The 12012-nt window shown below is 47.5% G+C and overlaps 2 protein-coding genes across 2 annotated transcripts in view; both read right to left on the bottom strand.

Moving 5' to 3' along the window:
- c4h11orf98 (chromosome 4 C11orf98 homolog) overlaps nt 1–2697 on the bottom strand; it is a 37012-nt gene extending 34315 nt beyond the window's left edge. Inside the window, exons 1-3 of the mRNA XM_079263495.1 lie at nt 2634–2697; nt 359–483; nt 190–287 (exon numbers count right to left, since the gene is read on the bottom strand). Coding sequence (XP_079119621.1) covers nt 190–287; nt 359–483; nt 2634–2684 — 274 coding nt within the window. The 5' untranslated portion in view covers nt 2685–2697. The remainder of the gene's footprint in view (nt 1–189; nt 288–358; nt 484–2633) is intronic.
- A 2251-nt stretch (nt 2698–4948) lies between these two features.
- Nucleotides 4949–8645, bottom strand: pthlha (parathyroid hormone-like hormone a; the record flags this gene model as incomplete). The annotated part of the gene is made up of 3 exons (XM_079263335.1): nt 4949–5373; nt 5937–6464; nt 8539–8645. 2 exons carry the CDS (start codon nt 8643–8645, stop codon nt 5960–5962), a joined length of 612 nt encoding a protein of 203 aa, XP_079119461.1. The 3' UTR covers nt 4949–5373; nt 5937–5959.
- Between the last annotated feature and the right edge of the window lie 3367 nt (nt 8646–12012).

The following is a 12012-nucleotide window of genomic DNA, read 5'->3' as shown; positions in this document are numbered from 1 at the left end:
TGCTGCAGATGCTGCAGCTGCTTCAGCAGCTTCTAACGGGTCGGACCTGCGAATGTCTCGGACCGGCAAACGTCTCGGACCTGCTAACGTCTCGGACCCGCTAACGTCTCGGACCTGCTAATGTCTCGGAACCGCTAAGACCCGGGCCCAGGACAGTGTCGGGTCCAGGACCGTCTCCAGGACCGGTACCTTCCATGGCGGCCTTCTCCTGCTGCAGATGCTGCAGCTGCTTCAGCAGCTTCCGCCTCTTCTTCCCAGACAGGGTGATGTTGGCTCGGGGACTGGACCTGGGGGGCAAGAGCCGAGAGGTGAGCGAGTGGACGTTTCCATGGCGACACTCCGGCGGCGGACCACAGACCTCCTCTTCTTCAGGTGGTGGACAGTGATGAGGCCTTCGTCCACCACGGCGCCAGTGACCTGATGCTTCTTCCTCTTTTGGCGACTCTGGACTCGACGTCGCTTGAAGAGCTTCTTTCCCAACTCCTGGAGGAGAAGCGCAGCAGGTTAAGTTCCGCCTGAATCCACTCATTTCCACAGTTTTCCCGTGCAGCAATGAATTGTGGGTAATAAGTTCCAGGGATGCCGGTTCGCTGGTTAGTGTTGGTTACCATGGTGATTTCCTCCAGTAAGATGTAAACCAACCCGTCCAGGTCTGAAGAACCCGGACTGCAGTTTCCTGAATAACCGTTCCCACCTCATCACGTCACTCAGACCCAACCCGCCTCCTCCGGACCAGAACTGGTATTAAACCAGTTCCTTCAGATCCAACCCGCCTCCTCTGGACCAGAACTGGTATTAAACCAGTTCCTTCAGATCCAACCCGCCTCATCCGGACCAGAACTGGGATTAAACCAGTTCCTTCAGATCCAACCCGCCTCCTCTGGACCAGAACTGGGATTAAACCAGTTCCTTCAGATCCAACCCGCCTCCTCTGGACCAGAACTGGGATTAAACCAGTTCCTTCAGATCCAACCCGCCTCCTCTGGACCAGAACTGGGATTAAACCAGTTCCTTCAGATCCAACCCGCCTCCTCTGGACCAGAACTGGGATTAAACCAGTTCCTTCAGATCCAACCCGCCTCCTCCGGACCAGAACTGGGATTAAACCAGTTCCTTCAGATCCAACCCGCCTCCTCCGGACCAGAACTGGGATTAAACCAGTTCCTTCAGATCCAACCCGCCTCCTCTGGACCAGAACTGGGATTAAACCAGTTCCTTCAGATCCAACCCGCCTCCTCTGGACCAGAACTGGGATTAAACCAGTTCCTTCAGATCCAACCCGCCTCCTCTGGACCAGAACTGGGATTAAACCAGTTCCTTCAGATCCAACCCGCCTCCTCTGGACCAGAACTGGGATTAAACCAGTTCCTTCAGATCCAACCCGCCTCCTCTGGACCAAAACTGGGATTAAACCAGTTCCTTCAGATCCAACCCGCCTCCTCTGGACCAGAACTGGGATTAAACCAGTTCCTTCAGATCCAACCCGCCTCCTCTGGACCAGAACTGGGATTAAACCAGTTCCTTCAGATCCAACCCGCCTCCTCTGGACCAGAACTGGGATTAAACCAGTTCCTTCAGATCCAACCCGCCTCTTCTGGACCAGAACTGGGATTAAACCAGTTCCTTCAGATCCAACCCGCCTCCTCTGGACCAGAACTGAGATTAAACCAGTTCCTTCAGATCCAACCCGCCTCCTCCGGACCAGAACTGGTATTAAACCAGTTCCTTCAGATCCAACCCGCCTCCTCTGGACCAAAACTGGGATTAAACCAGTTCCTTCAGATCCAACCCGCCTCCTCTGGACCAGAACTGAGATTAAACCAGTTCCTTCAGATCCAACCCGCCTCCTCCGGACCAGAACTGGTATTAAACCAGTTCCTTCAGATCCAACCCGCCTCCTCTGGACCAAAACTGGGATTAAACCAGTTCCTTCAGATCCAACCCGCCTCCTCCGGACCAGAACTGGGATTAAACCAGTTCCTTCAGATCCAACCCGCCTCCTCTGGACCAGAACTGGGATTAAACCAGTTCCTTCAGATCCAACCCGCCTCCTCTGGACCAGAACTGGGATTAAACCAGTTCCTTCAGATCCAACCCGCCTCCTCTGGACCAGAACTGGGATTAAACCAGTTCCTTCAGATCCAACCCGCCTCTTCTGGACCAGAACTGGGATTAAACCAGTTCCTTCAGATCCAACCCGCCTCCTCTGGACCAGAACTGAGATTAAACCAGTCCCTTCAGATCCAACCCGCCTCCTCCGGACCAGAACTGGTATTAAACCAGTTCCTTCAGATCCAACCCGCCTCCTCCGGACCAGAACTGGGATTAAACCAGTTCCTTCAGATCCAACCCGCCTCCTCCGGACCAGAACTGGGATTAAACCAGTTCCTTCAGATCCAACCCGCCTCCTCCGGACCAGAACTGGGATTAAACCTGTCTCATCTGGACCAGAACTGGGATTAAACCTGTCTCATCTGGACCAGAACTGGGATTAAACCAGTCAGAACAAGAACCAGGTTTCAGAGTCCCGCGCACTAAACAAACATGTCAACGTACCTGACAACAGTAAACAACAACAAATCAACAGTAAACAACAACAAACAGTAATATAAACCATTCCTTCTGATTCTTACAGTTTTCGGTCTGTTTATTTTTCCTCCTGGAGGCGCCATGCTGCCGTTCATGTGGACCGGAAACAACTTCTTCTTCGCCTGCTTCTCTTTCTTCTTCTTCTGTTGCTTTGCGTGTTACAACCATAGACATCATATATACGATGTCTATGGTTAACACTAGCTGTTAGCATGGCTGTCAGCTTATCGATCATTTCAGCTTTTCTATATCATGAAAGTTTCTGGCATAAAAACCATTCCCCCTGCTGCAGTTTAAATAAAAACATGGTTTTATATACATTTATTCTGCTTTTATAACACTTTTCGTTCAGTAGTGAAAGCGTTTAAAGTCAGAATATTAGAAGAAAGTGTTTTTAAGAGCAGCAGAAAATAAAAAGAAGCAAAAGATAATCAGGCGGACATCCAAGATGTTTATGTTCACAATATCTATTAAACATGTTGATTCCAAAAGAGACGCTATTAATGTCCAAATAAAGTAAATTTACAGGAAAGTTTTCATGAACAAATTAATCAGTAGTGGAAAAAAAGTCTTTTTGTTTTCACATTGAGAGCCAGTCTCTTATTCTGCTATGTTTAGATTATTCACAAGACAAAAACCTACTGTTTAAGGACATAGCCAACACTATTAATACTTTTTTAAAACATTTATTTATTTATTTATTTATTTATGTATGTATCTAACTTGTTGACATCAGTAGCAGCTCATCGAGTAAACCAAAAATGTTGGGATTTATGGATGTATAACTTTTCTCTAATATTATAACAGCAATAATCAACATTTCTTTGTGTTTATGGTTTGATGATCTGCAGATCTCAGTGGCTTTTTCTCTGATCTGGAGCAGATTACAGGTAAACACGTGTAAATGGATTAAAAGACTGAACTTTTGGAGCTTTTCTAAAAGGAATAAAAATCTTTGTTATCTGAATGAATGAATATTTTTATTTTCCCGCCTGGCTGTCTGATGGGATTATTCCTGTACGATCACACTGGCACAATAAATAAAATGGAACCGACTGGATCCATGAAGCTGGATTCCTCTTATGGAGGTAATTTAGGAGTTTTCTGTTCTATGATGCTGGTTTACTTCTTACTGAGGTGAATCACCATGGTAACCGAAGCAGAACAGCTAACCTGCAGGTTATGTTGTAGATGAAAGATCAACCACCACAGAAGAAACTAAAATGAATATCAGGAAGTGAGGAAGTTGGGGCTGGAACAAAGTAATCAGAGTACTGTTTATATTTTCTGATAAATTAATGCTGAATTCCTGCGATGGACTGACAAGATGTCCAGGGTGTACCCTGCCTGTCGCCCAAAGCCAGCTGGGATAGGCTCCAGCTTCCCCGCGACCCTGAATTGCAGGATATATATCTTAATATAACTTAATAAATGAGTAACATATTAAAACTACACTATACGCATAATTCCACCACATTAAGCGGTTCAGAAAAATGAATGAATGAATAATGCTGAATTCACACATTGAAGTGTTTTAGCGTTCCTTCCTGGCTGTTGCTACGGCAACCAGCATCGTAGTGTCGCCTATCAGGATATCTTAATGTCTGGGTAAGTTAAGCCAGGTAACAGATATCCTGGTTAGTCTCAGCGGTACGTTGCCATGGTGATTTACTTCAGGTAAATCCCAAATCCTGCTGAAAATCATAAAAAGAAATAAATGTGAGAAGTCATCTGTTTTCCTTTACTCCAGGCTTCATATTTATATATTCATCTTTTCACGATTCTTATATTTCCAGATAACATAAAAACATAAAAATACTTTTCTTTTTGTTAGTTTTTAAAATTATTTTAGGAAATTTCAGTTTGTCAGAATAAAACTATGACATGATCAGTCAGCAGCTCCCAAACCGGATTGTTTATTTATTTCTGGGTTTATTTATCTTTTTTTTTTTTTTTTTTTTTTTTTTAAATGTATTCTGCAGATGCTGGTTGGTTATCTCCATGGGTTAGTTAAGCAGATAACTAGCTGGCGGTCAGGCTGCTGGTCCAACGCTGACCTCTGGTGGACACTTGCTGGTATTACAGATTCCTTATGACGCAAGAGTGGAAGCTTGTCCTGACGTCATCAGTGGACAAATGACTGAACAGTCATGAAAACAAACAACATGACGGAGTCAGAGAGGATACTGTCAAATGTTTAATCCATTCAGTACAGAGTGTTGATCTCAGTGCAAGTGGCAAAAACATGAAATGAGCTGCGTTTGGTTTTATGTACAAACGTGAAGTTTGGCATCGAGAAGCTGAGCAGGTGGAGGCGGGAACCGACATCAGGAGGATCCAAGACAACAAAACGGCAGAAACAAACATCCCGAGGAGAAGATGAAGAGCGTCATCTCCGTCAGCCACAAAACAAGTCCATGAACAAGACCGATGGGATCTAGATTTATATATTTATATCTAAAGTGCATGATGGTACAAAAATATAGAGGGTCCGCAGCACCTCGAAACATTTACAAAATAAATACACAATTCAGACAAAATAAATTACTGCATAACTGGAGTAAAAAAGGAAAAAGCAAAAGGATTCACAAAGATTAAAATCTGTGGCTCCGCGGAGCATCAAGAAGGTTTTCTGTCTTTTTTTATTTTTGCATACTCTATTTATCTGCTATATTTAGAATATTTACACACAATAAATATTTTCCTGTTTCTTTCCAAACAGTCACAACAACAGACGGCTGCATCGTGAGCGTTTAGGGGTCCACCATGACTGTCCGAAGGGTTCTGCAACACAGAGAGGAAGAAGAGGGTCAGGTCTTCACCACACACACACCAGTAAACAACCAGAGGACCTGGGAACTGGTTCCACTAAGCCTGCTGGGAACGCTGAACCTGGTTCTGGCAGCTGCCACGAAGTAAACATCAGATTGTTTTACAGCAATCTCATGTTGCCGTCGCTTTTCTGGCATTTTCCAAACAAGCGCTCCAAAAACATGGGACTGCTTTTAATATTTTACCTCATAATATAAACGTTTATATACATACATACATACACATACATACATACATATACATACATACATACATACATACATATATATATATATATATATATATATATATATATATATATATATATATATATATATAATAAATCAATAATAAATAATGAAAATTAAAATCCAAACAAATCCATAAATATACAGAGAATATAAAGAAAGTGAACAATTATTAATTAATTCTAAAAAATGTAAACAACTAAAACCCACAAATGAACAATAATAATAATAATAATAATAATAATAATAATAATAATAATAATAATAATAATAGACCAGGAGTCTCACCTGCGTCAGAGACTGACGGCGTCTCAATGCTTCGGCCTCTGCAGGCCCAGCAGGGACCTCCACTCCAGGTGGAGTCCGCTCCCGGCGTCATCCTCCGGTTTCCATGCCAACGAGCGTGCCCTCCTCTTCCTCTTCTCGCCCTCCCTCCTCTTCCCAGACCTCCCTTTCTTCTTCCTCTTCCCGGGCACCTTCAGGACGCCGTCTTTGTACGTCTGGGACTTGTTGGTCTCCTGCGGCAGGTTGGCCTCCTCCTCATCCAGCTGGAAGCTGACAGGCATGTTTTTGGTTCCTCCGGGGGGTTTGGAGTGCAGGGTGCTGCCGGTGGTGCTGAGGTTGATGCCCAGCCCGACCCCCGGCAGCCCGACGCCACTGCTGCTTCCACCCGTCCCGGCGGTCCGGACCGGGAGGTCCCGGATCTCGGCAGTGTGGACCACGTCCAGGAGCTCCTGCAGCCACATGCGCCGCCGGAAGTCCTGCAACGTGCGGCTTTTGTCGTGCATCAGCTGGGTGTGGGTCACGGAGCGCTTCCTGCAGAAACACAAAGATTCCTCTGGTTAGAGAAAAGTCACGTTTCCATCAGCTGTCATTCCTCCCAGCAGAGAGGAAGCAGAAACACCTCCACAGGTCCAGAGGACTGGGAGGAATCTCTGTACGAAGGGGACAAGACCAGGACCAGTTCTCCTGTTCCACCATCAGGATGTGGTCCAGCATGGTGGAAGGTCTTCCCTGAAAGAGACGTTGTCTGGATGGGAGCAGATGTTTCAGCATTGATGGAGCTTCCCAGATGTGGAAGCTGCCCACGCCATCGGCACTAATGCAACCCCATCCCATCAGAGATGCAGGCTGATAACAAGCTGGATGCTCCCTCTCCTCTTTAGTCTGCAGGACACGCCGTCCATGCTGTCCACAAACTATTCCACATCTTCATCCAGGTTTCCACTCAGAACATTTTAAATGAGCTTTGGTCCAGAGAAGACGGCGTGTTTCTGGATCCTCTTCACATATGATGGAGCTTTAACCTGCATGAACTGGGTTCACACTGGTTTCCAGTAGAGAATCATGTTATAATGCAGAAGATCACCAGCCTGGTCCCAGCATACAGAGATTCCTCCTGATTCTTTCCCTCTGAGAGACTCTGCCTCTGAAATTCTGCTTTTCTACCAGTCATGTGACTGACTTGTTGCTAGGCAACCAGGTTATTTTCTGCCACCAGATTCAACACTTTGAGGAATGTGGTTGTAAATAACTGATGACAAGGAGGAGGAAATCTGCAGGTTAAAGATGGAGGTTCGGGTCTTTCTGTCTGTCTGCAGCTCCTTCCAGACCGAGGATGATGATGATGAGGATGAAGGAAGCAGCCACTAGATGGCGTCGCCTGCACAGGAACTTCTACCAAACCGCCTCAGGTTTTGGAGATGTGAGCCTTCCTCTTCCTCTGATGATGAAGGTGTGAGGGAGCTGAGTCATCAGAGGAAGAGGAGTACTGGTTCCGACCCGCTGGACCGGCTGGATCTTTACTCTGAGAGTCTGAGAAGCAGCGAGGAGCAGCTCTTCATCCTCCTCCTGTCGGACCTCCGGTCCTGCTGCTGGAGCGGCGAGTGTTTACATGTAAACAGATGTTCCCCTGATCCGGATCCGGATCCGGTTTCACCGTCAGACAAGAACACAAAACTCTTTACGGGTCAGCCTGCTGGTTCTGGTCCACACAGACAAAACCTCCCGTATGTATAGAATAAACAAGTAAAAACATGAAAACACTCCAATTAAAAAATATAAAAACCTGAGAATTAAAACAAAAATGTAAAAAAATTAAATAAATAAAGACAAAAGATTCTTTAAAATAAAAATATAAAATCATTTAAAACTAAAAATAAAACTACAAAAAAAAAAACAAATTTAAACAAACAAACAAATAAAAAAAACCAATTAAACTAAAAATTAAATAAACAAAAATGAAACTTCAGAAAGAAAGAAAACAGTTGAATGGAAATAAAAATGGAAAAATTAAATGCCAAATAAAAAAATCTAAATGGTTTTTATAAAAACTACTCTAAAATAAAAAAAACAAACAAAAAAAAGATAAAAACATTTTAAGCTACAAATTATTATCTATAAATATAAAAAGTTTAAATAAAAAAAACCAAAACAAACTGGAATTAAATCAGAAAATGTAAAAAAAACCAAATATCTGAAGTAGAAAATTAGACTTGTCAGATTTTCTGACTTTTAGCTCAGATGACCCGATGCAGCAGAACCGGGTCAGGTCAGAGGTCAGAAACCCCAATCCTGGTCTGCTCACATCCCCCTGAAGTCCACCGGGTCCGCAGCAGACCAGAAACCTGGATCTGGTCTGGTTAAAGACTCAGTCTTCCCTCCACTTCACTTTGAGTCGTCACGTCCAGGAAAAAGCTCAGCAGGTCCGATTTGGTCCAAGTCTGGGTCCCAGTGCAGCTCCAGCAGTCCGAAAACACTTTGACCAGACCAGATCCGGGTCCCAGATCCAGAGTCTCAGACCCAGAGTCCCAGACCCGGAGCGGCTCCAGCTTCCGGGACCCGGCGGGATGATGGTGAGGAGAAAACATCTGGATGAAGTCAGACTTACATTCTGCTGCTCAGCGCGTCGAGCGGCCGTCCGTGGAGCGGAACCGGGGAGCAGAGCAGGAACAGCGCCAGGCTCCACCGCTGCAGGACTCTCCTGGACAACAACATGTTTCTGGAAGAAGCGGAGAAGAAGATGAGACGCAGAGCTGCGGTGCGGAGCAGGAAGGAGCGAAAGCAGCAGGGAGTAGAAGAAACTCACAGCTCCGTCTGGCTCACACGGAAACAAAAACACAAATCAAGTCCAAACAGAAACTCCAGGTCAGAAAAGCCCAACAGTCCAGATCCGGTTTCTGTCTCCTCACAGGGAAACAGCTCCTGAAGTCCTGCAGACGTCCAGCTGGGGAGGCTGCTGAAGGTCCATCTGATGGGGCTGCTCGCTGCATGCTGCTCTCAGCTGCAGCAGGTCGCAGGCGACGCCAAGGGCAGGACTTGTTGACAAGGAGGAGGACCTCCTCCTCACGGGGAGGAGGAGGTCCTCCTCACGGGGAGGGGGAGGCTACAGGAAAGTGGCGCTGCAGCTGCACCCGGCTCACCCCCCTTCAAACTCAGAGACCAAGGTTTAACCCCTCCAGAGACAAGGAAGCATGACGCGTCCAGATGTTTCTCCCTCCAGCCAGCCTGAAGCAGCGACGATTCCTCGCCTGCAGACGCCTTCGGGACGCCCCGGGTGTCGGACGCCTTCGGGACGCCCCGGGTGTCGGATGCCTTCGGGACGCCCCGGGTGTCGGACACCTTCGGGACGCCCCGGGTGTCGGATGCCTTCGGGACGCCCCGGGACGCCCCGGGTGTCGGACGCCTTCGGGATGCCCCGGGTGTCGGATGCCTTCGGGACGCCCCGGGTGTCGGACACCTTCGGGACGCCCCGGGTGTCGGATGCCTTCGGGACGCCCCGGGACGCCCCGGGTGTTGGACGCCTTCGGGATGCCCCGGGACGCCCCGGGTGTCGGACGCCTTCGGGATGCCCCGGGTGTCGGATGCCTTCGGGACGCCCCGGGTGTCGGACACCTTCGGGACGCCCCGGGTGTCGGATGCCTTCGGGACGCCCCGGGACGCCCCGGGTGTTGGACGCCTTCGGGATGCCCCGGGACGCCCCGGGTGTCGGACGCCTTCGGGATGCCCCGGGTGTCGGACGCCTTCGGGACGCCCCGGGTGTCGGACACCTTCGGGACGCCCCGGGTGTCGGACGCCTTCGGGACGCCCCGGGACGCCCCGGGTGTCGGACGCCTTCGGGATGCCCCGGGTGTCGGATTACCGGGTCAAAGCCATGAAGATACGGCAGCGGAACAGAAGAATAAAACATCCACATGTCGTTCTCTCACATCTCGGCTTTCAGTAGGAAAAATGTCACAACTGTAAACATCTGAGATTTTTCTTTAAATGTTTTACATAATTGTGCTCATTTAAATATTTAACAGAGAACATGGTCCAGATGACCCGGCTCCTAACGGCCCAAAGGGCTAGTCTGTCTGAAACACCTGATTTTTAGCTTTAAGTGTCAAAATGTTTTCATAAAACCACCTGAAACACTGTTAGAGATGATGTTTTTCTTTTTAAAACTTCAGCTGCGTGTTTTTAGAAGAAACACCAGGTGGGATTTTCTTCCCTCCTGATTCATTTACATGTTTTCATTATGACTTTCTATCATCTGTTTCCCCTGATGCTAATGTTCATGCTAATGCTAACAGTTTTCCTGTGAGTGCACTGATTGGTCAGCTCCAGTGGCCTGATTAGGCTCCTCCCACTAATTTGCATCAGATTTATTGAAATTCAGAAGTGATCTTCCGAAATAATTCAATGATTTCCTGGTGACTAAAATATGAATACGAAGCTGAGAAGTGTGAGTGGCTTAAAGCTCAGCGGTCCTGCGACCGCAGCGGTAGTGAAACACGACTCTGTGGGTGGAAAACGACCGTTAGGGGTCGATATGTCACGTAACAATACCAACACGTTATGTGGATGTAAACGACACCACAAGGTCACTGACACGTAGGCGAAACCGCGGCGTCTTTGGCGTTTTAGCGCTACTGCAGGTTTATTTTCACGTAAATGTTACCGGGACGCCATCGGTGCGTAAACCAACGGCAAAGCACTGTCATCCACACGTACACGATACTGTCTCATGTAATCCAAACATCAACAATATCGCAGCGTTATCGGTGCGTAGATGACACTGATAACTGGAAAAATCTCCAGATGTACCTGGAGAAACTGGTTTTTCTGGAACCACAAAAATCTGCAGAAAAGATTTCTTTCTGCCAGCAACTTTTTCTGGGAAAATACCTTTCAGTGAAAAACAACACGTGGTTGTAAACCTTCTGTCCTCCCACCGCTGATAACAGTGGATTATTCACCAACCATGTCTGATGACGTCACCATGGAGAGAAATTCTTTCTCAGGCTGTCACAGCAGATTGACATCAGAGCAAGAATCTAAAAGCAAAGTTTGTTAAAACAGTTTGACCTATTTCCCCAGATAAGCTTCTGCCGCTTATCCGGGGTCGGGTCGCGGGGGCAGCAGCCTAAGCAGGGAAGCCCAGACTTCCCTCTCCCCAGCCACATTTGCCAACTCTGCGGGGGGGATCCTGAGGCGTTCCCAGGCCAGACGAGAGATATAATCCCTCCAGCGTGTCCTGGGTCTTCCCCGGGGTCTCCTCCCAGAGGGACGTGCCTGGAACACCTCACCAGGGAGGTCCAGGAGGCATCCTGACCAGATGCCCGAGCCACCTCAACTGGTTCCTCTCGATGCGGAGGAGCAGCGGCTCTACTCTGATCTCCTCCCGGATGACCGAGCTCCTCACCCTATCTCTAAGGGAGAGCCCGGCCACCCTGCAGAGGAAACTCATTTCAGCCGCCTGTATACGAGATCTCCTTCTTTCGGTCACGACCCACAGCTCATGACCATAGGTGAGGGTAGGAACGTAGATCGACTGGTAAATGGAGAGCTTCGCCTTCTGGCTCAGCTCCTTCTTCACCACGACAGACCGGTGCAGAGTCCGCATTACTGCAGACGCCGCACCGATCCGTCTGTCCATCTCACGCTCCATCCTTCCCTCACTCGTGAACAAGACCCCGAGATATTTAAACTCCTCCACTTGAGGCAGGACCTGACTCCCAACCCGGAGAGGACAATCCACCCTATTCCGGCTGAGGACCATGGTCTCAGATCTGGAGGTGCTGATTCTCATCCCAGCTGCTTCACACTCTTTAACTTGAATTTTGTCCCCTTCAAGGCTCCATACAAACTTGACGCAGAAAATCAGCGGAACATATTGATCCCGACCGTCTTCACTCATGGAAGTTCTCCGCCACAAGCAAGATCTTTTTAACTTCTATACCTGACGAAAAATACAAAACAATAAAAAATAAACACTAAAACAAACAATCAATAAAAACAAAGAGTTGAAACCAAACTTTGATGCAGCTTCCATATCTGGTTTCAGGATAAAAGCTGAACTATAGTCTGGATTTATTCATCA

Source organism: Telmatherina bonti, assembly GCF_933228915.1.
Source record: "Telmatherina bonti genome assembly, chromosome: 23".
In the NCBI taxonomy this organism is placed as follows: domain Eukaryota; kingdom Metazoa; phylum Chordata; class Actinopteri; order Atheriniformes; family Telmatherinidae; genus Telmatherina; species Telmatherina bonti.
Note: the sequence above shows the minus strand (reverse complement) of the source record. Positions and strands in the feature narration are given on the sequence as shown.